Below are 24,499 nucleotides of genomic sequence, written 5' to 3' on the forward strand. Positions count from 1 at the left end.
GTATTGAGAAATGTGTCAGAACGTCACGTCTGTCTATATAAGTAGAGTAACACGATGATTAACAAATATATGAGGAAGAATAAATGTTAACAAATCTATAAATAATTAAAAAAAAAGGAAGGTGGAAATGAAACTTCATAATAAGGACGGACAAAAAAAAAATCATACAAATCTGAGGAGAAAAAAAAAGTACGGGTGAAAATAAAGAAAATCACCCAAGTCTTTAAAAACCTGTATCTTATCTAATCTCTATCTTCTCATCCTGAGGTTGGGGTTCCAGGTCTTCTCTCCCAGTTGCAGATTTCTGCTGCCGTAGCTGCCGTTTCGGCGACGGGCACAATCTCACTTTCTGCCATTTCAGACCATTTTTCTCTCCCCTTCCTTCCGCCATTCTTTCCATCTCAGCCACCGCCGCTGTCTGTGAGACTCCATTAAAACCCGGTAGGGGAGAAAAAAATATTAACAACACACACTTTAACTTACAATACCCTTGGGAGGGTAGAGAGGCGGGGACGGGGGGTGGGAGGGGGTGGGGGTCTTAATTTATCTTGAAAAATGCTTGGCTCAAAAAGAAAAAAAAAAGAGTGTGTGATTGACACCTCTAACCTTCATTGGGATGTAATCTTCATCTTTAGCATTTGGAGATCTAATTAATTAGCGGAGGGGGGGTGGAGGGGGGGGGGATCTCATTTCCCCGCTAATGCAACCGGACAGAGGCGTGATGGAGACGGGAGGAGGAGGAAGAGATGGCGGAGGAGGTGCTGAAGTGTTTCATCGACGCCTGTGAAGGGTGTCCATGTTGCTCATTCTGGGATGTGGTGGTGGTGGTGGTGGTGGTGGGGGGGGGGATCGGCGGAGCGCTAACTACACACTATCGATTCGCCGCTGCGAGTGCTTTGGCGAGCAGCCACGCCGTAAAGGAGACACTGCGATGATATTCAGTATAAAAGAGAAAATTCTGTCAGTTGTGTATGTTTGATTTGCCCACCATTTTGCTCCATTTGGACGTTATGAATTTGTGTTACTTTACTTTGGCTGAAAAGAAACAAACAAGACAAAAAATATAAATGAATACAACTCTTATTGCCCATAGCAGCCAAACAATTATATTGTATTTTATTGCTGAGTAAGCTTAGGGCTGTAATAGGGGAACAGAAAAAGGTACTGTGGCTATATGTTGTATTAAATGTGTTTTAGTACTTTTAATATTAATTCATATATTTGTTTAAATATTAAAACATAGTTTAAATCCATATATCTATATATCTATACATATATATCTATACATATATATAATGAAATATATGTATATATTATATAAAATATGACATCATATATATTATTAAGAGTTTTAATTTGCATCTTAATACAGATACTGCACTTGCGGTAAAAGCATATGGAGACTTTGGGAAAGAAATAACAAAAAAACAAACTAAAAATTGTGTATGACATTATAAATTACACAACCCTTCCTCCAAAAAAAAAACAAAACTGGCTACTGTTAATGTCAATACCACCACAGGATGCGATATCAAACCATTTATCTTCAAGCAAATGTCCTGGAGCAAACTGACCTCAAATCCCGAATATAAAATGAATACGGATCTCTATTTAGCACCAGCTCAAAGCCATCGGAGACAGACGTTGCCTTTTTACGGCACCGAATTCTGTCGAGTGGAAATAAACAACGACAACAATGAGCGTACGTCGGCCAGAGTTGTGCTCATATGGAGGTTCTTAAAAGAGCTGTCGTATCTTTGAAAAATTTTCTGTATGTGTCTGAGGTCGCCATTTGGAAGCGACAGTTTTAACACAGAAGTTTTGAAAAGGAAACAAACACTAGCGCTGTCATCATCATCATGTTTAACAGCTTACTTCTTCCTCCCACACCAGCCCGTTTCTCCAATTATAACCCATTAACACCTCTAACAAGGCCCCGTGGCCTGGCGGTGTATTTACTACCCTTTAATAAGCCTTTAACTGGCCCGCTTTGCCTGGGAGAGTCCACGAGCACAGTGCGGTTTTTAAACTCAACTCTCAAAATATTACACTTGGAATAAATCACGGAATAAAGAGGAAAATATTCGGATGTTAGAATAATATCCAAAATAACAATTGTTGGCATTACAGAATTCGGCAGCTCACGCCTCTGGGGAAAAAACACTGTTGCGCAGCGATGAAAATACTACCAAAAATTTAATAACTGCAAAGTCAGAGGGCTGTGGCATCATGTTGCTTTGCCTGAAATGTGGAGTGAGGTTTTGGACTGAATGCCGATTGTCCCCCATTACTTGCATTGCACTCCTGATTGGGGTTTTCTCCGGTTGGGAGAAAAGGCTGCAGCAATGAAATATTCCTTTAATGTCCGGGTCAGTGAATTTAAAAAGTTGGGAAGCGGAGATTCTTTTTTTTTTTTCTCATTATCAACAACCGCCTAAATCTCCGCGGACCAATGATATCTGATATCGAAGATACTGAACAACTCCTCGATGCCTGGATGCGCCCGCCACTCTTTGTTCTCCATCAACCCGGTGAACTTTCTTTGGTTTCTTTGGTGTAAACCGTAGTGAGTGGCATCCCCCTCCACGTCCACCCAATCTCCATAATGGGTGAATGAAAAGAGAGTTTATAAACTGAAGTTTGCATCAGATCCGTGGTAATGAAATCTTATCAATGCCTTCTCTCCGTGTGCCGTATTATTTGCATATAAATGACATAATATAATAACTCTCCCTGGCCCCTACCTAGAGTAAATATTTCTCTGTCGGCTCCGTCTCTCGTGACTCGGGGAAACGACACGCTAATTGAAGGGAGGGAAGCATCTTTATGTGGCGACTGACATTCAATTATGTCTTGTTGGTGGGGCGGTGGGCCGGGGGGCGGGGGGGATCTGATTAGGTGTTGGCCCCCCGGAAAACGTATTCAAAAAACAACGTTTTAGAGGAGCGGGGCGACTCGCAGGGAGATGTAATTTGAATGGCCGTTTGCTGTTTGGCAGCCGGGGCCGAGTGGCGGCTGCTCTGAATGAAATCACCATGTGGTGACCCGGGGAGTAATTGGATGTCCGGCGTGAAGCGCCAACGGAGGCCGGATAAGAGGCGACGGCGACGGAGAAAAAACAAAAAAAAAAAAAGGGGGGGGGGGGGGGGTCAGAAAGGGGGACAGAGAGAGATAGAGAAAGAGAGAGAGAGAGATGGGCGAGAACAACAATGCAACCAGCAAATTGAGGAAGTAAAAATAAACTGGAAAAGAGGAGAGACAAACATAGAAAGTTAATAATGTCATCTTTGTGTTGACGACAGGCCGTCAGAATGCCCTGCTTTCAACGGGAAGAGGTTGTTGGTATATCAACTCGTGAACAATATATAATTTCCACAAATGTACTCATTTTATAAACTATCTATTTGTGGTTGTGTTTTAAACTAACATTTTTTACAATAAATAAGACTTTTGCTATTGTTTAAAAAATACATTGTGGCTATTTTCGATTTGCCCTTCATTTTGGCACACACACACACACACACACACACACAGACACAGACACACACACACACACACACACACACACACACACACACACACACACACACACACACACACACACACACACACACACACACACGTACACAGTGGCAGCATCAAAACCAGGCCCAACACACACTAGGTCAACCCATTGGAACTTGCGTCGTACTGCTCATTAGTCATAATGATGTTGATCTATCAGTCCAGTCACGCTGTGTACTGCTGAAGCATAATGGAGAATGGACTGGAATGTACATTTCTATGGCAGGTCCCGAGAGCGACAAACAACATGAAAAAAACACAAAAACATATTCTTTTGACATTAAACCTATTTCTGGATGAGTCTTTTAATGACCAAAAACAACGTTCAATCCCAACCCCTGAGAAAAAACACCCTGGCTGTCTCTACTGACAGTGATGGTGGAGCGCAGCTTATGTCTGCGCCGCAGGTAAAATGCTGTCTTATTTCCAAGCCGCTGGGATTGTTAAGACGCTCGCTACGTCTGTCTGAATGTCACCTTCGGATGAAAAAAATCCCACTGTCTGGGATTGTTTTTACGGCAATTTCTGTCTGACAGCAAAAATGGCTTTTAAAAAGCAGACGTAAAAAAGTAAGATGAGAAATAAAGAAGGAAAAATAAATAAATAACACACATATATACTTCACACCTTCTGAATGGAAACCAAAACGCACTTCTTGTAATGGCCACACACACACGCACACACACACACACACACACACACACACGCACACACACACACACACGTGCACACGCACGCACACATGCACACACACACACACACACGCACACGCACACACACACTTCCATTCCATCTAAGCGTGCGCCACATGTGTAGAACACCAGGGGAGGCAGGGGCCATCGATTGGGTGTCCTCAGCGCTGACAGCTTCCAGATTGGCCACAGAGCGTTCGAAAGTAACAGAGTCACAAAGCCATTAGCTCTGTCCGCTCCGGTTAGCGCAAATGCCGCTGACGCCATGGACACAATGCACTGGAAATGAATATTAATACAGTAACACCCCACCCTTTCAATATTTTTATTTAATGTGCATTATGGCCGTAAGGGCTCAAGGTAACAAAGGGATGTGTGAAAGAGAACGAATGTGTCTTTACGTACATGTGCGCGCGCATGCGGGGGAGGAATGGGCCAAAATACCAGCAACAGTGTGTGAAAACCTTGTGAAGACTTACAGAAAACGTTTGACCTCTGTCATTGCAAACAAAGGGTATAAAACAAAGTATTGAGATGAACTTTTGTTATTGACCAAATACTTATTTTCCACCATAATTTGCAAATAAACTCTTTAAAAATCAGACAATGTGATTTTCTGGATTTTTTTTTCTCATTCTGTCTCTCATAGTTGAGGTACCTATGATGAAAATAACGGGCCTCTCTCATCTTTTTAAGTGGGAGAACTTGCACAATTGGTGGCTGACTAAATACTTTTTTGCCCCACTGTATTTTCTTTAGATTCGGATTCGGATTACGCCCCCTCTCATTCAAATATATCTATTATGTATAAAAATGACCAATTTTAAATTCCAGGGAATTTGCTCCTTGTGTGTGTGTGTGTGTGTGTGTGTGTGTGTGTGTGTGCGCGCATGATTAAGACAGAGTATGCAACCGAAGTCTGTTGCCAGCGATAAATGTGCACACTCCTCCGTCTTTTCTCAAACTTTTAAAAACGGCGTGAGCAATATTACCAGGGAAGAAAATTACAGTGTGCCATTGATCGGGCAGCGAGCGTGCGTCAGAATAATGGAGAGAGACAGAGAGAGAGAGAGAGAGAGAGAGAGAGAGGGAAAGAAACGTCTCAGACACAAAGTGGTGAGGGGAAAAAAAAAGAAAAGCGCAGGGAACAAATGTGCATATCAAGAAGGATTTTCTATGCCTGGGAGGGAAAATCAGCCCGATTTTGCTGTGGCAAAATTTATTTTCCAATTTTCACCGGATCGCTTCGTCGGTACCCTTCGTCAGCAGGTGAGGTTTCTAACCAAACACAACTCAGCTTTGGAGTGATGGACGAGTAGTTTTGTCATCCTCCCACCTCGCTCTCTCTCTCTCTCTCTCCCACCATTTCTCACTCCCATAAGGAACGCACGCATACTGTAAACTCGACATGCACACACAAAGTTTTCTTTCTGAAGTGGCTTTCAAATCTCTTCAGACCAAGTTGAGGACATTTTTGAAAACTCCCTCCTTCTGCGGTTCCATCGGGCTCCGCCGCCTTGCTTGATGCCTTGCATTAGCAGCAGTAGTACCCCGTCTCTGAGGGGAGTTTTTTTTTTTAAGGGCCACACATACTAACGCAGTGAAAAAACAAACAAAAAAAAACAACAACAACCCATGTATGTGTAAATGAGTGTTGAAAAGGAGGGAAAATAATGTTGTATATAGGGCAGAAAATAGCAGAACGCTACGTCTAAAAAGGAAAATACGACAGATGTTGACACTTGTGGCACAGCTTCAATCACATCTAATCATGTTTGGCTCAGTGGAGGGGGCTGCTATCACAGACCTGGATTAGTCATAGCCTTTTGGTCCATAAACATCGTTATGATGGGATTTCACAAACACTGGGTTTGTGCAGATTAAAATCGGGGACATTTCATCCAGTTGGAACTGTAAAAACCGCCTCACCGGGTGAGATTTTTCCAGACAGGTGTGACGCTATGACTTAGCGCTTGTAATTATTATTTAAAAACGATTTTGAAGCACAACTATTCAGTTACCGACATGTGATGTGGTTCACTCGGTTAACAAGGACACTGTCGGTGCAGTAACTAGCATTAGTCCAAGGTGAATAGGATAGCGCGTAGAGGCAATGAATGACCCGAACGTTCATCTTGGCAAAATTTCAAAGCATTTTAATCCATAAAAAGTAGAGAGACCGGGAGACCGCGGCCTAAAAAAATGATTTATTGGTTCTACAATCCGACGGACAGAGTCTGTTTGCAGGACAAGGTCTTCCTCAAAGCGGTTAGCACAGCATATCCAACATTTCTGCCTTTTAGTGATCTTTCTCAATCTCAGACGCGGCAACCGGAGGGAACGATCCTATCTCATTTCCCTTTTTTCCCGTTAGAAGTCACTCTTGTGTGACAATGCAAGCCGCAAAGGTCCAAAGCACCTTCGCGACACAGAGGCTGTATCGGTTTGACTGGGGAAGATCTCCACATCAGCTCACAATTTAACAAAACAAACAAAAAAAAAAAAAAACCCTGTAAAACGAAAGCGCAAACACTGCTCGCTGAGCTCATTACAACTAATTTCCGCAGACTTTTAATCAATTATGCCGCTATTAAGAACTCTACTGTAGCGCCGGGCGCGACTCACCCAGGCGGCTTGGCTGCCATGGTTTCGGCAGTTCCGGATGGGAGGTTTTCATCCTGGCATGTTGGACACCGCCCGGGCTGGCGGAAGAGTGTGTATCACCTCAATTAAACCATGCTCTAAGTGTCTGACAACAGCTAATATTCCCCTTCCACGAGCGAGCCCAATCGATGTTCTGGCATTCGTCTGCGCGCTGAAAAAGCAATCATCCCGTTGTCTCGCTTCGGTTAGAGAGCGAAATGGAGAGCCGCTTGCATTGGTTCTGTGCCCGCTCATTAAAATGCACCAGCACTACTCACATAAAGAGACACGCAAAATCATGAGGGGGGGACAGAACTCACACACATTGAGTATATTACACCCCGCAACCTCTTTGTTGCGAAGGAGTAGTAGGCTGAACATAGAGGAGCAGAGGTATAGGTAGGAGTTGAGGGATAGGCCTGAGGGATGAGGGATATGGCCTAACATGAAGTAGTAGAGTTATAGGCCGAGCATTAAGGAGTTGAGGTACTGTACAGGCCAAACATTGAGACTGGAAACCTTAAGGCTTGTGTTGCCAACACTTGTCAAAACACTCTATAAAAATCACAAGACACTGGCACAACACATTCAAGTCCACCCACCTCTCGGTCCAGGAGCGTAGGTGAGATGACGGTGACAATGTCGCCCCTCTCTGGGTCGATGTAGAACATGTTGGGTGAAGGCTTGTCCGGCGACTGCCTGGCTATGTTGTAGCGCAGCACGGCGTTGTCCGTCAGGGGGTCATCTGCGTCAAAGGCCGTCATCGTCATCACTGTGGTACCTGGAGGAGGAGAGAGATAAGGATGAGGAACTTGTTCACCCAAACAGATATAGTATAGTGGGGTAGGAAAGATAAGACTTCCTTGATCTCCAGACAGGGATTCCGGGAAGGGAAGAAATTCAGGGGCCAACGCCAGAGGCAGCCATGCAAGGCGGCAATTTTTCTTGTTGGGAGTAGTTCACCATTCAGTGTCTGAATCGCAAGATGCAACCATGTTGCGCCGGGGATCGAACCAGAGGTCCTCTAATTACCAGATGTCCCGCTCTACTTCCACAGCTACTGTCACCCAACAGTAAACTGCAGTTCAGAAGTTTGACCATAAAATTGTGCTGCTGCATGATAGATTTTTGAACTAGATGATTGCACTGGTTGAGCTAATTCTAGGTAAAATATTGACAAAATGAAAACTTGCTGTTTGCTGTCTCTGGCGATGCTTTATGACAACATGGTCTCATAGATAAAGAGCATTCAAGAGCGTATTGATTCCAATAGCATCCACATGCATCAAGGTGTTAGGCTTGTGCGATTGGACGAATATATCGACGAACGGCAAATGGAGCCCATCAGCGGTTGTTTTTATTAGGATGATCTTTTGGAGTGATTTTTGTCTTTTTATTTTGCCATTTAATTTAATGACCCTTAAAGCGCAGTTCAAAGCGCGCGCCAATCGGAACGGGCACACCGCGCCGCCGCTTTAACTGTGCCCAGTGCTTTCCACCCCGTCTAAAACGGGCTCTCTCTCTTCCTTTCTCCCTTTGGTCCGGTGCAGTTTGGTTCAGACATTGGAGGAACAACGCGGCGGTGCAGAGCGACCTCAGACACACCTCTCTCCCGGGAGGGGGTGGAGGGCCAGTCCCGGGGGAGCCGCCGCTTTCTCCTTCGGGGGGGGGGGGAGCAGAGACGCAGACCGGTGCGGCCTTTCTCTGGGACAATCACACAGTTTTATCCTTTCGTTTTGCTCCTCCGCTGTTTATCCTTTGTTTTGAGATTTTACAAAAAGCGGCCACAAAAAACGGAAAACAAAAAAAAACAAACGCCTAATTAAGTGATTGTTTTAACCGAAAGCTCCGCGCTGCGGCCGGTGAGACTTGGTGTTCCGTCACGCGCCGCGTTTTCAATGACGGCAAATGACTTATTTTACGTCCTTCGCCTTGCTGGTTGGGTCCAGGTTTTTACCAAAACACTTCCATATAGGATCGCAGATGGGCAGGGAGACAGGGGAGCATGGTGAGGCGCATCCCCTCGATACGGCAAATATATCGACAACCGCCGATTGTTGGGCTGACGGCTGCCGGTAGGAACATTTTGACATATCGACCAACCCTGGTACAGTAGTTGTTCCAACATAAACATCAAAGCCCGAAGCCACAGTTCACCCCACACTACAGTTTGAGCAAGTAGAAAAGGTGGATAAAGTTATTCGAATTGTATTTTACAAGATTGCAGATAACAATCTCAGACGAAACGCCTGTAGCTCTTTCAATATGCACTCCCATATCTGTTCAAGGGTTTTGTCGCCAAGACACCTTTTTTACAAACATCCAGCAGCCAAAGCACCATTCAAATACAAACGATTACAAGCAGAGAGAAGAGATGAGCAAATTTTTCTCCCTAACCGGTTACATTTAGGAGACCTTGGATAAATCAAAAACTACCAAATACAATATTGGGGGTTTTTTGTCAAACGAACAGTACAATCTGATCCTACTTTTGAATACTGTTCAACCGTCGACCGTTCTACAGCTTATGACCCCGATCAAAAAACATACACATGGAAAATGTCTCAAACCGTTGCACCCGCAATCCCAAAAGATAACTGTTGACCAAATGACAACCGGCAAGCTTCATTTATCTCACGGCCTCTGGAATAGCAGCTGCGGCGGAAAGTAATGCGCTTGAAACTGGAAGTAAATGTATCGGAACCCTGTACAAATTGTTGAAATTATGGACTTGGCATTTTCACCTCCACAATGCTGAGAATACCCCCAGGCGACAGTTTATGGAGAAGAAGGAGAAATTCCAGTAATTAACACTATCTTGTTGAGTGGCAATTTTTGGGGTCATTAGCGGTACCATTACCAATTAATCTGCCTTGTCTTTCCATCTGTGGTTTGACGATGTTCCATATTACCGTCATGCTGTTCACCGTGGTCAAAGTATTTCAATTTCCTCATGCGGGTGTACCCTCCCCCCTGGACTCATAACTTAAAATTGAGTGTTTTTCTTAGGTGAGACCCTCAACCTTGACCTCCAGAGTTTCGCTGGAAGCACAGAGTCCCTTAATGTATGTTCATTTCTGTGAGAGAAGACAGGGGCGTCCATCACCAACAGCGCAGACTCTCGTCTGCCGTCGGCTGGCAGCCAGACAGCGCAGATAAAACATGTCTTTATTTGAACATCTCCTTACTTTGTTTGTCCCCCTCCAGCTGCGATGCTGGAGTGCATTCTAATGAGAGCAGTGTTTATAGGTAGGAGACAGATTCAACCGGGGTATTGAGGTATCCAACGTATTGAGGCTACGAAGTAAGAGCGCTGTGTGTGTATGCATGTGTACGTTTAATGCTGACCTACATGGTGAAACTTGGCCAGCCCTTGGATTTCCTTTAAAAACAGCCATCGATACCGTTTCATAACTGTGCGCTCACTCACTAATTTCATTTGATCCATATACCACACACTAAACACTTGGGTGTAATAACCAAATTCCAGTATCGTGCAATGAGTCAACGAAACTCTCTCTTGTTAATACCCCGCAGTAATTCGCCACAGTGCATTAGCCAAACCTCTCAAACAAGATACAAAGAAAATTTTCAAAGTCCACATTGAGTAAAGCTGGAGTAAATGGTGGCTTTGTACCAGTGGCCATCGGGTCAATTGGAGGTAATGGGGGGCAAAGAGCTGTGGGGCTTTTATCCCTTTGGTATTTGCACTTCAAGGTGAACCATTAGTGGTTAAGTAAACCAGTAATCCTCCCTCTGCTGGAAAATTACACAGTCCTATCTCCCTCATTACAGAGACTCTGTTCCACTTCACACCTTCAAAACCGCACCAGAGATGAGTTTGACGTACGTACGTGCGTGCGCACGCGCACACACACACACACACACACACACACACACACACACACACACACACACACACACACACACACACAAACACACACACACACACACACACACACACACATATACACACACACACACACACAGATTCAGTTAAATTCATAAAAGAAAAACACAAGCATGAGAACATGTTCTTCATATGCCTCAGGTGTTATCAGGTGTTAATGTTTTCCTGAATTTCCCCCCCTGGCGAAGTGTTCTTCTTATCTTAATACCGATGGTTCAGAAAAGCCTTTTAAGTGAGCACATTTTGGTTTGTCTACAGCAGTGGTTCTCAACTGCGGATTCCGGACGTGGACGCATCCAGGGGATATTGACTGACCGGGCAGCGGAGGTTGGACCTCACCCTTGTGTCACACCTGAACCCACAGCCGTGCTGAAATATAGTATGAAGCACAACATCGAGTGCGAAATGATGCTTATACAACAGATAACCCTCACCCTTATCCAAGCCTCTAGACTGCGTTTGTATTTAGCTGCGCCTAAAGTGTCATGAAAACCATATATGAGGGAGAATGTCTGGATCAAAGAGACACAATGCAGCGTGGGAGGCAATGCAGAGCTCAGGAAATCTCCAAAGAACGCGTGCTTGTTTCGTGGATAAACAGCGCACACACACACACACACACACCCAAAAAGACATATTATGGTGGGATTGCATCAGACTGGAGCCAACTTGTAGGACACAGCACCGTTCCACTGCCTTAACTCTTCTATCTATCTCAACTGCCAAGGGAAATCAATGGGAGCCGGGAGCCCCGCGCTGGATCCCACCCGGCAACCGACTCCCTGTCAAAGGCTAAGATGAAGAGAGAGGCCGCGGACACACTAACAAAACAGCGGGCAATGCAATGATAGCTTGGTGTGTATCTGGACGTTCCCTGGACGTTCCGGTGTCAGTCCACGCTCTCTGAGAGTGCGGCTGTGACCTATCAATGCGCGCTTTCGTGTCTTGGGGGTGAGCTGTGGAATTTAATTTTAAATAATTCATCACTCACAAGGTGAAGCGGTCACTGAAACGGGACTCTTATCCCTTTGAATCAACGCTGACCGCGGTGGCCAGGGGTTGACCCTTCGGAGGGCTGGGGGGGGGGGATCAAAGACAGCACAAAGTCCATGGCATCACCGGGTGCTCTGCGGAGACCCAGTGTGACACGTCGGGGGGTTAGGCTAGGCTGACATCCGATGAATATGCCAACACAGAGGACGGTGTTAAGACACATGTGAAGACGTACGGTGAGAGAGAGAACCATTCTAATAGTACGACACTGAGCAAAGCCGTTGGGAGTAGAAGAAAGAATCAGGGACAGATAATTAGAGGGAGTTGAGGACAGAGAAAAATAACAACCATTCCCTTCCCTCCTCCCCATGTGGGCAAACTAGGAGAACCAGGGGAAGAAGTGGATTGTTATCGTCAACAAAGCCCGCCGGATGCACTTTCCACCACCTTGCTTTCAAAAGAACACTTACTGTGCTTTTAATGTCCAAGCTGTTCCACCTAGGGGCTTTTTATACAGTATATAAAACAACTTCCCAGTGCTGTATTCATCTGTACACCATTTTCCCATCTCCCAGGTTAAATACAGTATATACATCTGCTCTTCAGCGGCGAAGGCTTGCCTTCATGCGTACGGGCTATTAAAAGGAGGGAGATGTGAACAACAGTCATTTTTTGGAAAATATTCAGTGAAAGTCAGTTTCAGCAAAGGAGGTCAGCTCTCCTCTGTTTCAATGACACTCACTCTGAAATTCAATTGCAAAAAATCAAATTCCCTGAGATTAGATTGAGAATGATAGACACGTATTGTTATCACCCTGTCAATCCATCGTGTTATTTTATAGCTGTTGAATAGCCTCTAACACTATTCAACTTATTATGTATTTCTTTTAGAGATCTTAGATCAACGCCAGTGAAATCTCAATGTGTGTGCTTCTCAAGACATTTCTCAGATTTTTGTCTTCCCTTGGCAGGATAAAAGTCAGAGGTAGAAGAGCGTTGTATGTGTGTTATCAGTTTACGTACGCTCCCAATACCCATGTCTGGCTCCTGACGCCTTCTCTGATCTATTTCGCAATGTTGTTTTTTTTACATCCATCAGCTCCCTCTTTCCTCCCAGTATTTCCAAGGCGTCTTCCTTCTGTTGTGTCTGTTTTCCACAGCTGTCTCCTGGCTTGCATGTGTGTGCGAGTGAGTGCGCGTGGTTCTATCTGGCTTGGCCGCCGGCCACGCCACCTGCACGGCACTACACCAACTGTTGTGGAAGGCGCCTCCACATTTATATATAATATATATATATATATATATATATATATATATATATTAATAATGTATTTGGCAATTCAGGTTTTGCCAGTCTCAAGAAAAATGTCTCTTCACAATGGAGCCCGACAGGCTGCCGTGGGTGGCTCTGTTTTGTTAATATAGACACTGGCAAGAGAGTGAAAATACCGGGAAGGTTTCTTTTCAATGTGCAGCTTAGTTGTATAAAGTACTTTTAAAACAACAATAAAATAGAAGACAAGCCTTCTCTCGCTCAGTAAAGGCTAACCTTTTTTTTTCACTCTGGCACTACGTATAACGCATTTTTCTTTATATTCAAATCTTTTAATTCATATCCATCGTCGCATTCAAGTTAAATACACTGAAGAAACACTGTTTCTTTTGGTGTTGGATGGATAGAGAATGTGAAATCGTGTTGCAATCATCTCCAGTTGTATTGTCCTCACCGCTGCTTTTCTATACTGATGGTCTCATCTCCTAAGTACAAGCCTGTTCACATGCAGAAAATGATATCTATTTTCTAATATATATATATGTATATATATATAAAGTTTAGGTGGGCCTTGTTTCTGTGAGTCGACATTCATTCATTTGGTACAAAATATTTTCCGAGGGAATTCATTCTGACCACAACAACAGCCAGGGACTGACAGTGAAATGAATGGAGTGAAATAACCAAATAAATGACTCAAGGGAAAGATAATGGATTGTTTATTTCAGAAATTTTAAAGACAAAAAATGGGCTGCTTTGGGCAAGGTAGAAAATAAAATACAGCTGCATTATGTTCCATTTGATCCCAAGGCGAGTGTTTCATGGAATGCACAAAATCCTGTGTACAGCCTCCTATGGAATTAGGGATAATATGGTTCTCATGCATGCCTTGAAAGCCAGAAGTCAAATCCATTTAAAATATTTCAAATGCAAATAGACATATACTTGCATCCCACTTTTTCTTCTCCCTGAAAGTGTCAGAGCTTCTTTCGAGTGACAGGCAGACAGCTCACCCACCACACTGATACCATAATACACTTGTTAACAGGATTAGAAATAGTGCAGCGGCTGATGAGCAGAGAGGGGGGAGTCCTCTGGGTAAACAGCTCCACCAATTAACCACAGTTCAAACTGGAAAATGCAACTCTTAACAAAAAATTGCGGATAAATTAGTTTTCCTTAAGACATTTCTGAGATTAGCGTAAAGATTTCTACCCCTGTTCCTGAGTGAACGTTGCTCTCCGCAGCTTCCTCAATAGTTTTTTAAGAGGGGAGACTATTAGCGAGGACGTTTTAGAGGCAGTGAAGAAGAACTCGGGTGAGGATCATTGACTTCTGAAACATGTTAAGGTTAAAATTGGGCCACGGGCCAGTTAAGGAGAAAATGGTATAAATGACTGGTGTGTCGGTACTTCAGTTAAAGACTTTAAAAGCTACAGGGGTAAGTAACGACGACTAAATGTCCAACATTCCCAAAAGCATGTTAAGGTGATCTGCGATGCCGTTTAAGCAAAGTTCATTACTGGTGCGGGCAAGAAGTAAAACCTCCTCATGCAGGACCATTTCTACATGGAAACCAGGCAATACCCTTACGTGTGGCGACACGGCTCTGTGCTGGGAGCTGGTTGCCCATGGCAGCAGACACGGTGGAGGAGGTATGGAGAGAAGCAAACGATCCCCTCATCGGTGCAAACAGAACGGAACCTTTTGCGACAATGACGTTTTGAAATATGACGTTGCAAAGATGGTTTAGCGAGACCCAGGAGAGGAGAAGTAAAAGCATAGTGTGAAGAAAGGAACGGCCAAGTGGAGCCGGGACGGCGGTGAGGATTGTGACACAAACGCCAGTGCAGCGGCGCGGCGTATGGGCTGGTGACGCAATTTGAACATGGACAGAATAGAAACCTGTCCACAAATAACTGTAAGTATAAAGTCACTCACTGTTAACTGAAACTTGATAGGATAATAATACAACAGCCTTTTGTAAGCCTTGAGGATGTACGGTGTATGCCTAATGGTCGTCCAACACGGCACCTATTCTGTCTCTCTCTTTCTCTCCAAAAAGAGCCGTCACAACTTGGTAGACTTCTCCATCTCATTCATCTCCTTGTGGGCTCCCCTTTCTTCTCCTCCTCTTGTCTCCTATCAGCTCCACCCCTTCTCCCTCTCCTCCTCTCCCCCTCTCCTCCCCCTCTCCTCCCCCTGGCCTAAGGCGGTGTTCATTTCCCCCGTGGAGCCAAATGTCAGGCCCTACAACCGGCAGATGCTCCCCAGGGGATAATAACCGCTCGAGCTGCCGGGGCAGAGAAGAAGGAGATGAAAGAGGGAAGATAGAGGTGAGGAAAACAGGAGACAATATATACACAAAGAGAAAGACTAACGGTGAGGGATGAAGACAGAATGAGGAGAAGGCGCGTCAAAGCCGTCCGACTCGGCTGTTCGCTGTGCTGTTGATGGCGGCCCCGCAGCCCCAGCAAAACTCCACGTAAGATCGGCAAACGTGACTGCTCCTCCTCTGCGGGGCTCCATGTATGGCGTCTCCTGTCATTTGGTAGCTTAACGTGCTGGACCCACATCCACATCCACACCTACTTTCACCCGAAACGTATGCTTTCAGCTCCGGCGAAACGATTCGCTTTCATCGGACACTGAGCACGGTATGTCCAAAAACACACTCATTATGGTCTGACCTTAACAATAAAAAAAATTTAAAATGTAATGTACTCCAAGGCAACCAAATTCTTTTTTTTTTTTTTTTTTTCATCAAAGGTGAATGCTGACAAGGACATAAAGTGGATCTAAGGTTCTGCGATCACAGTGAAACACCATCTGAAACAAGGGAACCGAAAGGCACCGCCATGTGCGTCTGAACACATCTGAGAACACCAGGACACAAAAGAAAATGAAGGAGACGAGAGAGACAAATTAATGTGATGACGAGGGTGGATATTCACCAGCAAATAAATAAAAAAAAACACACTCCGAGGAGCCTCATTGAGTTGAAGTAGTCCTTTGAAGGCTTTAATTTGGGTGCTTGTTTCAATAAACAAACAGCGTGATGCTTCTTCTCTTTCCCTTTCTTCCTACTTTTAATCCAGTGTGGCAATTTCTGGATCAAATGAATTCTAGGCCTCCAAAGTGTTCATTATGAATATATAAAGTATTATATTTTTAATTGCCCCAAACAAAAAACTTGCCAAATTATCCATCAAAACAATGCGGTCCTTGTTGGTGTGTGTGTATTACCTGCATTGTTACCAAAGACAGTGTGTTTGTGTGTTCCTATGAAGTGTAGAGTGTGTGTGTATTTGTGTGTGTGTGTGTGTGTGCGTGTGTGTTTGTGTGTCTGTGTGTGTGTATGTGTGTGTGTGTGTACGTGCGTATTTGTGAGTGTGCATGTGCGTGTGTGTGAATGTGTGTGTGTCCGTGTGTGTGTGTGTGTGTGTGTGTATGTGTGTGTGTGTGTGTTTGTGTGTTTGTGTGTGTGTGTCTGTGTGTGTGTATATGTACGTGCGTGTGTGTGAGTGTGTATGTGAGTGTGTGTGAGTGTGTGCGTGTTTGTGTGTGTTTGTGTGTGTGTGTATACGTGTGTGTGTGTGTACGTCCGTGTGTGTGAGTGTGTATGTGCGTGTGTGTAAGTGCGTGTGTGTGTGTGTGTGTGTGTGTGTGTGTGTGTGTGTGTGTGTGTGTGTGTGTGTGTGTGTGTGTGCGTGCGTCTGTGTGAGTGTGCATGTGCATGTGTGTGTGTGTGCGTACGTGTGTGTGGGTGTGTGGGGAGGGGAGCTATAACTTAAAATCACCATCCACAGTGGATTCTTGCAAACAATCATTCAGAGAACAGCAATGCCTTAATAACCATAGACTATAAATATAACACATGGACGTAAAGTCACCCATCAGTTTCTGAAGAGACGAGTTTGGCTTGACGCACATCGCAGATTTGGCAGATCTGTTGGTCTGAAGAGGCGGTGAAACCACCAGACAGACCCGTTAATGAAGGCAGCCTCACCTCCGCATTGTATTAGCCTTTACAATCCTGAACATCTTCTTAATGGAACAATCATTTTCAAAATGGTGACAAAGACGCCTATTTTTCATGGACTTGCATTGGGTCTGAGGTTTTCTGGAGCCAGCTTCTAATGACTTGAAGCTGAACTGCAGTTTAAGGCACTTCGGGATCGGCTTCAACACTTGGCCAGCTTATAACATAATGTATGAACGCACGTACGGTGGCCCACCAACTGTCCTTAATTTCAAGCTGATTTAGGAATTGCCAACACAAGAACGGAACCAAGCGCATTCCGTCTGGCAACTTTGGCCCCGGCTCCATTTTTTTTAAACCAAACAGCCATAATGTGTTCTAATTATTCCGTAGGATGGAATGAAATGGCTTTAAGAAGATTTTATGTTGAGTTAAATCCGTGTGCTCGCCCTCTAGATGTATAAGATTAATGATAATGTTCCATTAAGTCATTTTAAGGAGAGGGAGGATAACCTCCTATGCTATCCTCGCAATGTTCCCAGTAATTCATTGGGTGTGGTATGAATCACTCCCGCTAGCTCAGCATGGAGGTTCCAGCTAATGGCTCCACTCACTAAATCAAGACAAAAGATGCTTCCGCCCTTAGCAGGACACTTCAATTAATTACCACGGGAAAATCCCTCTAATTCTGTACCGCCGGCCCAGTGAATAAAACTGAAAACCCTATTAGCGGGCATTCATCTCATCCAGTCCATGAAGAACAGGAGGCAACGGGTGTGGAGGAGCCAGTTAGTGTACAGAGGACTGAGGAGCGGGTGAGGAGAGACGGCCCAATGAGAGAGAGAGAGAGAGTCCGAGCACGAAAACCATGTGAAATTTATGATTGGATCCATGCAATTTGCCATTGGAAGTTATTCTGAGGCTATAAACCATAATAGTTGAGTCATACATTGGTTTCGAGATCAAATTGTGTCAAGGTGGGGTTTTATTAAGATCATGAATTTTAATTAATTTCCTTGTTTGTTTGTTTATATGAATTACAGGTGTGTGTGTGTGTGAGCGTGTGGCAGGGTTTTATATGAAGGAAGAGATGATGACAGAGAAGAGCTCATTTCTTGAGAATACCACGGGTACAGCAATTTCTTTTTAGCATTTACAACATTATAGTGATAAAAAAAACCATAATCTCCACTGCTCATATGTATAAAGTTGTGTGTGTGTGTGTGTGTGTGCGTGCGTGCGTGCGTGCGTGCGTGCGTGCGTGCGTGTGTGCGTGCGTGCGTGCGTGCGTGCATGTGCGTGTGTTGGGAAGGAGAGCTTATTCTGTATCAAAGGGATAATGTTGTCAGTTTTAGCGGCACACTATTTAAGAGGGTTAAAGCTGCACCACAGATGATAAGAAGGTACAGGAGGCGAGGGGGAACCAGCAGCGGCAACAATAGCAGCTCAACCAGCACAACAAACTGTACAAATCAAAAAATAAATAAATAAAACAAAAAAAAAGAGATCCGCCGTGGTGAGGAAGGATCTTTGGAGACATATTTTCTTCCTCCACTGCTCAGCTTGCCTTGAGTCTGAGCAAAGAATTAAAAAGAGGATAAGAATCACGAAGAGATGAATGTGGCCGACATTTCAACCACGAGCTGATGCTTATCTGTTGGAGAACTTCTGAAGGAATGTATCTGCCTTTCAAGACGGACCATCCGTCCGTCCATTGAAACTAAGAATTTAAATTTAAAAAGAAATACATACGGGGCCATCTAGCCATCCATTGATCATTCAGTGCATTGTCAATCTGTTCTTCCATCCATTCAACTAACTGTCATTGCGCAGAGTACCAATACTGAAGGCAACGAAAAGCATTTCACCATCCTAGGAGCAGTTGGCTGCCATAAAGCTGTGCCTCGGGGAGCACTTTAAGTGAAGTTTAAGTGTCTTGCTCAAGGACACATCAGCCCGCTAACAGGAGGAGCAGGGGATCAAACCGGCAATCTTCCAATTTCTAGACGACCTGCTCTTCCTCCTGAGCCACGGCCCCTATATATTCACCACATATTCTATCCATCCATCTATCCATCCATTCAGCCGTCCTTCCATCCATTCATCGTTTGTGGGGAGGTTGGGTTCAGTGTTACTCATATACAGTACTTTGGTATTTAATGTGGTGCTGCAAACCAACACCGACACACACAGACACACAGACACACAGACACACACACACACACACACACACACACACACACACACACACACACACACACACACACGCGCGCTGTGAGTGAGAGTGCAATGGGGCCGTCACTCAAGCTACTTTGTTTGTTTGCTCAGCCACATTTACTGTATCCCTTTGTTCTTGTTTATCTCTTTTGCCCGAAGCAACACTTCAAATGCCAAACATCAAGGGCAGCAAATAATGGCAAAAACCTAAAAATCTGAACTTAACACATGAAAACCGTGCCTATCCCAGGGCATTATATTGTTGTTATTATTACCTTTTTTTGCCATAATAATTATTTTAAATAAAACAAAAGGCAGAGAGAACAGCACAGAAGGCTACGACAAATTTGTGGGGGGAAAAAAGAGTGGTGCTGCTGTTGCATTTATTTGTCCTTCACTTCACTGTGGGTGGAGTGGGCCACCATTATAATGGTCTGATTCATCAGTGGGCACTCTGTTTATGAAGACAACACTAGAGGAAGATAAGATGCACCTGTTCATTTTTAACCGCTACGGGTGAAATACCATGAACTTGTAAATGTGAGAACCGCAATTTGAAAAGAATATTGATCGAAAACTACAATCATTTTCTAACCTGTTAAAAAAACAAGGTTTGATCCATCCATCATCCATCCTTCCAGCCATCCATCCTTCCATCATCCGTTTATCCCTCTGTCCATCCATCCCGACATCCTTACGTGTATCCTTCCATCCATTCACCCATACATCCATCCATCAGTCCTTCCGACCATGCATCCATCCATCCACTCATACTTCCATCCATCCGTCCTTTCGCTCAGCCCCGCATCCATCCGCCCCTCCATGCTTCCGGCTCTCCGCCCGCCCATCCTTCCATTGCATGACGGCTTAACTCATTCTATCAGTGGGGAAAGGCTCCTTTGTATTGATGGAAAACTCCGGTATTTGTTTAACCTGCCTATCACTGAGATTGGCTCCCAGCGACTGAAAAATGGGGTTCAGGTCAAAAAAGATTTACGTTTCTCAACAATTCATCCATGCGCACTAAAAAAAAACAAAACAACGCATAAAACGTGAAGACCAAGCCTTTTTACCCCCTGTGTTGACTCACAAGCAATTAGGATGCTGTTAGACTGCGCAGCAGAGTGACAGAGAGACAGACAGATGGATAGACATAATGACAGAAACAGGAAGCGAGCTAGCGGTGGGAGAGAGAGAGAGAGAGAGAGAGAGAGAGAGAGAGAGAGAGAGAGAGAGAGAGACATGTAAAGCATGAGCAATGTTTCATTACCGAGCGGCGGTGAGGGAGCAAGAAAGGTGAGCAAGTTTGGCACCGAGGAAGAAGTTGCTTATTCCTTTATGTTTTTTCTTGCGCGATGCTTACTTTTCCCTCCCCAATAACGGTATCGCCATCGATACCTAAATTCCACATTCCGGTCGTGGATAGATGTGCAGGAAAAAGAAAAAGCCCTGGAGAAGGGAGGAGAGAGAGAGAGAGAGAGAGAGGGAGAGAGTGAAAGGAGTGTTTTTTAGTGTGACCTTTATCCCGTCAAAAATCCCGCCTCACCACTTTGACAGATGCTCTTTGGTTCTTCGGGAAAAGCAGTTTGGCATGCGAGGCTACGGGGGCATGTGCACTGTATATCCCTCCGTGGTGCATGACCAAGAACAACGGCACGAGGGGAAAGACTTTGAAGTCCGCGAGAAGTGTTTGAGTCACTTTCCATATAAAACGGTTTTAACGAGAGCCGTGTTCTTATACGGCGCCGCATCCGTCAAAGATCAAAGATGACAAATACAGGGCCTGTTATCTACGAAACGCCGGCTAGTAATACACCATTTTTACATGTACAGCGTTGTCTGTAGTCTTTTCTTGTTTCCGCCCTGACAAAATATTTTACTCCGGATAGGTGGAAAAAGACGAGAGAGACAGGGTGCATTATTTCTAACAAGCTAAAAAAAATAAAAAAAAATAAAATAATAATAATAATAATAATAATTATAATAATAATAATAATAAAATAAAATTAAAAAAGATAATGTGAAGGGAATTTCTGTGGATGACAAAGCCTCGGCATATCCCCAAAAAAAAGTCGCATCTTCCCCAACCGAGCCACCCCGAAACACAGACCAGCATACAGACACATTACACATAGTCTCACACAGTGTCAGTCAGAGAGAGAAATCTCAACAAACACAGGAACATGAACAGAAGTGGGTGATACATACATAGACTGGTTCAAAAAATCGTATGCGCCGATCCTTCGTATTTGATGTTGATATTGGCTGAAGATAAAGGTTGTATTGCTGTGCCGTACTGTTGTAAAACTGTACTGTACACACACTACCTCTCTTATTGTATTCCCGTTCAGTATATTACCTCTTTACTCTCTTTACTATTTTATTCTATTTACTCACTGCAATCACATTTCACTCCATACGTTACAATATATGTATGATCGTGTGTATGTACAGTGGGGCAAAGAAGTATTTAGTCAGCCACCAATTGTGCAAGTTCTTCCACTTAAAAAGATGAGAGAGGCCTGTTATTTTCATCATAGGTACCTCAACTATGAGAGACAAAATGAGGAAAAAAAAATCCAGAAAATCACATTTTCGGATTTTTAAAGAATTTATTTGCAAATTATGGTGGAAAATAAGTATTTGGTCAATAACAAAAGTTCATCTCAATACTTTGTTATATACCCTTTGTTTGCAATGACAGAGGTCAAACGTTTTCTGTAAGTCTTCACAAGGTTTTCACACACTGTTGCTGGTATTTTGGCCCGTTCCTCCATGCAGATCTCCTCTAGAGCAGTGATGTTTGGGGCTGTCGCTTGGCAACACAGACTTTCAACTCCCTCCAAAGATTTTCTATGGGGTTGAGATCTGGAGACTGGCTAGGCCACTCCAGGACCTTGAAATGCTTCTTACGAAGCCACTCCTTTGTTGCCCGGGCGGTGTGTTTGGGATCATTGTCATGCTGAAAGACCCAGCCACGTTTCATCTTCAATGCCCTTGCTGATGGAAGGAGGTTTTCACTCAAAATCTCACGATACATGGCCCCATTCATTCTTTCCTTTACATGGATCAGTCGTCCTGGTCCCTTTGCAGAAAAACAGCCCCAAAGCATGATGTTTCGACCCCCATGCTTCACAGTAGGTATGGTGTTCTTTGGATGCAACTCAGCTTTCTTTCTCCTCCAAACACGACAAGTTGAGTTTTTACCAAAAAGTTCTATTTTGGTTTCATCTGACCATATGACATTCTCCCAATCCTCTTCTGGATCATCCAAATGCTCTCTAGCAAATCAGTGGTCTGGTATGTCTTCCATTTTCTAATAATTGCTCCCACAGTTGATTTCTTCACAACAAGCTGCTTACCTATTGCAGATTCAGTCTTCCCAGCCTGGTGCAGGTCTACAATTTTGTTTCTGGTGTCCTTTGACAGCTCTTTGGTCTTGGCCATAGTGGAGTTTGGAGTGTGACTGTTTGAGGTTGTGGACAGGTGTCTTTTACACTGATAACAAGTTCAAACAGGTGCCATTAATACAGGTAACGAGTGGAGGACAGAGGAGCCTCTTAAAGAAAAAGTTACAGGTCTGTGAAAGCCAGAAATCTTGCTGGTTTGTAGGTGACCAAATACATATTTTACAGAGGAATTTACAAATTAATTCATTAAAAATCCTACAATGTGATTTCCTGGATTCTTTCCCCCCATTCTGTCTCTCATAGTCGAAGTGTACCTATGATGAAAATTACAGGCCTCTCTCATCTTTTTAAGTGGGAGAACTTGCACAATTGGTGGCTGACTAAATACTTTTTTGCCCCACTGTGTGTGATGAGTAAACATCTTGCATCTTGAATCTTTAATCTTATGGGAGACACCAGCTGTCCTTTTCCTTGACTCTTGAACAATTACAGATCCACTGGGAATGGTTAAATACGTCCTGTCACCCATCCATCCATGGAAACTACGTAGAGAAAGATCCAGGCAAGAAAAAAAACCCAGACAGGATCATCTACACCTCCATCCATTTTTCCAACCATCTGTCCTTCCATCAATCTATCATCCATCCATCTGTCGAGCCATCCCTCCATCCCCCCATTGATGCATCCATCTGTCCATCCATCTACCCACCTGTCCATCCCTCTATGCATGCTTCCATCCTTCTCTCCATCATCATTGCATCCATCCTTCCATCATCCATCCACCCATTTCCATACTCACTTCCGGGTCTTTTTTTCAACTGACTCATGATCTCTGCTGCAAGGCAATTAAAGTGTGGGTACACTGCCATTGAAGACCACTGTTAGGTTAATGATATTTAATATAAAGGCCTAATAAGTTATATTTAATCACATTTATTTGCATGGATATGATTGCACATCTGCACACCTGCCTTTAACTTCTTGGCTATCTGTAGGGAATGAGAGATAGATAATTCTTCAAGGCCAAACAACACTCTCCCTGTATCTAACTGAATTCCCGCCCTGGGAAATAATGAAGTGTAACCTTCACTTTATCATTTTTAATATTCGAATATATTCACATTTTTAATGCTCAAACTTAGAAATGAGGGGGGGGGGGGGGTTATCCATGGTTCCGCAGCTCTGCAGCTCAGATCAGAGCCATCTTTTATCCATACAAATCAAATAAAACCTGCTGCGGAGCAGATCACAGATCGCTCCAAAAAACACCCCGCCTGCGTTCTCAGGGTTCGGTGGCAAATTCCCCGTGGCCCCCTGATTCTGTTTTTTGTTTTATTTTTTTCACTTTTTGTTCTCTCGCATCACTTCTTCATAGTGAATAAGTGACAGTTTGTTTTTCATGATATTTCAGTGGGCGATGAAAGGTATTCCATTTAGACCTAAACACAAATATTTTCCATTTTCCTTTAAGATAAGTACTTTATAAACCATCTTGGACTTTGCATTCTCTCTTGAGATCACATAAGATGAGATGAGATGCTCATTTATTAATTATTATTATTATCTTATCTTAAAGGAAAAATGTTAAGTAGATATTTGTGTTTAGGTCCAATCTGACCTTAATTTCGATCCAGTTAGTCCAGTTGTACTAAATGGTTTAAAGTTTAAAAGTTTTGATTCAAGAAAAAAACCCTCAAAAACCCTGCTCCATCCTTCTAACGGGGAGTCCAAATAGGCATCAGCAGGTTTTTTAAGATTTTAAATGGAGGCACCATTTCATAAACAGCTAAATCAAAGTGGAATCATATGCGAACA

At 43.8% G+C, this 24,499-nt stretch overlaps 1 protein-coding gene across 1 annotated transcript in view; it reads right to left on the bottom strand.

Moving 5' to 3' along the window:
- cdh13 (cadherin 13, H-cadherin (heart)) overlaps positions 1-24,499 on the bottom strand; it is a 378,607-nt gene that overhangs the window by 132,621 nt on the left and 221,487 nt on the right. Inside the window, exon 7 of the mRNA XM_080002151.1 lies at positions 7,502-7,680. Within this exon, the coding sequence (XP_079858277.1) occupies positions 7,502-7,680 (179 nt within the window). The remainder of the gene's footprint in view (positions 1-7,501; positions 7,681-24,499) is intronic.

This window comes from Zeus faber (genome assembly GCF_960531495.2).
Source record: "Zeus faber genome assembly, chromosome: 6".
Lineage (NCBI taxonomy): Eukaryota > Metazoa > Chordata > Actinopteri > Zeiformes > Zeidae > Zeus > Zeus faber.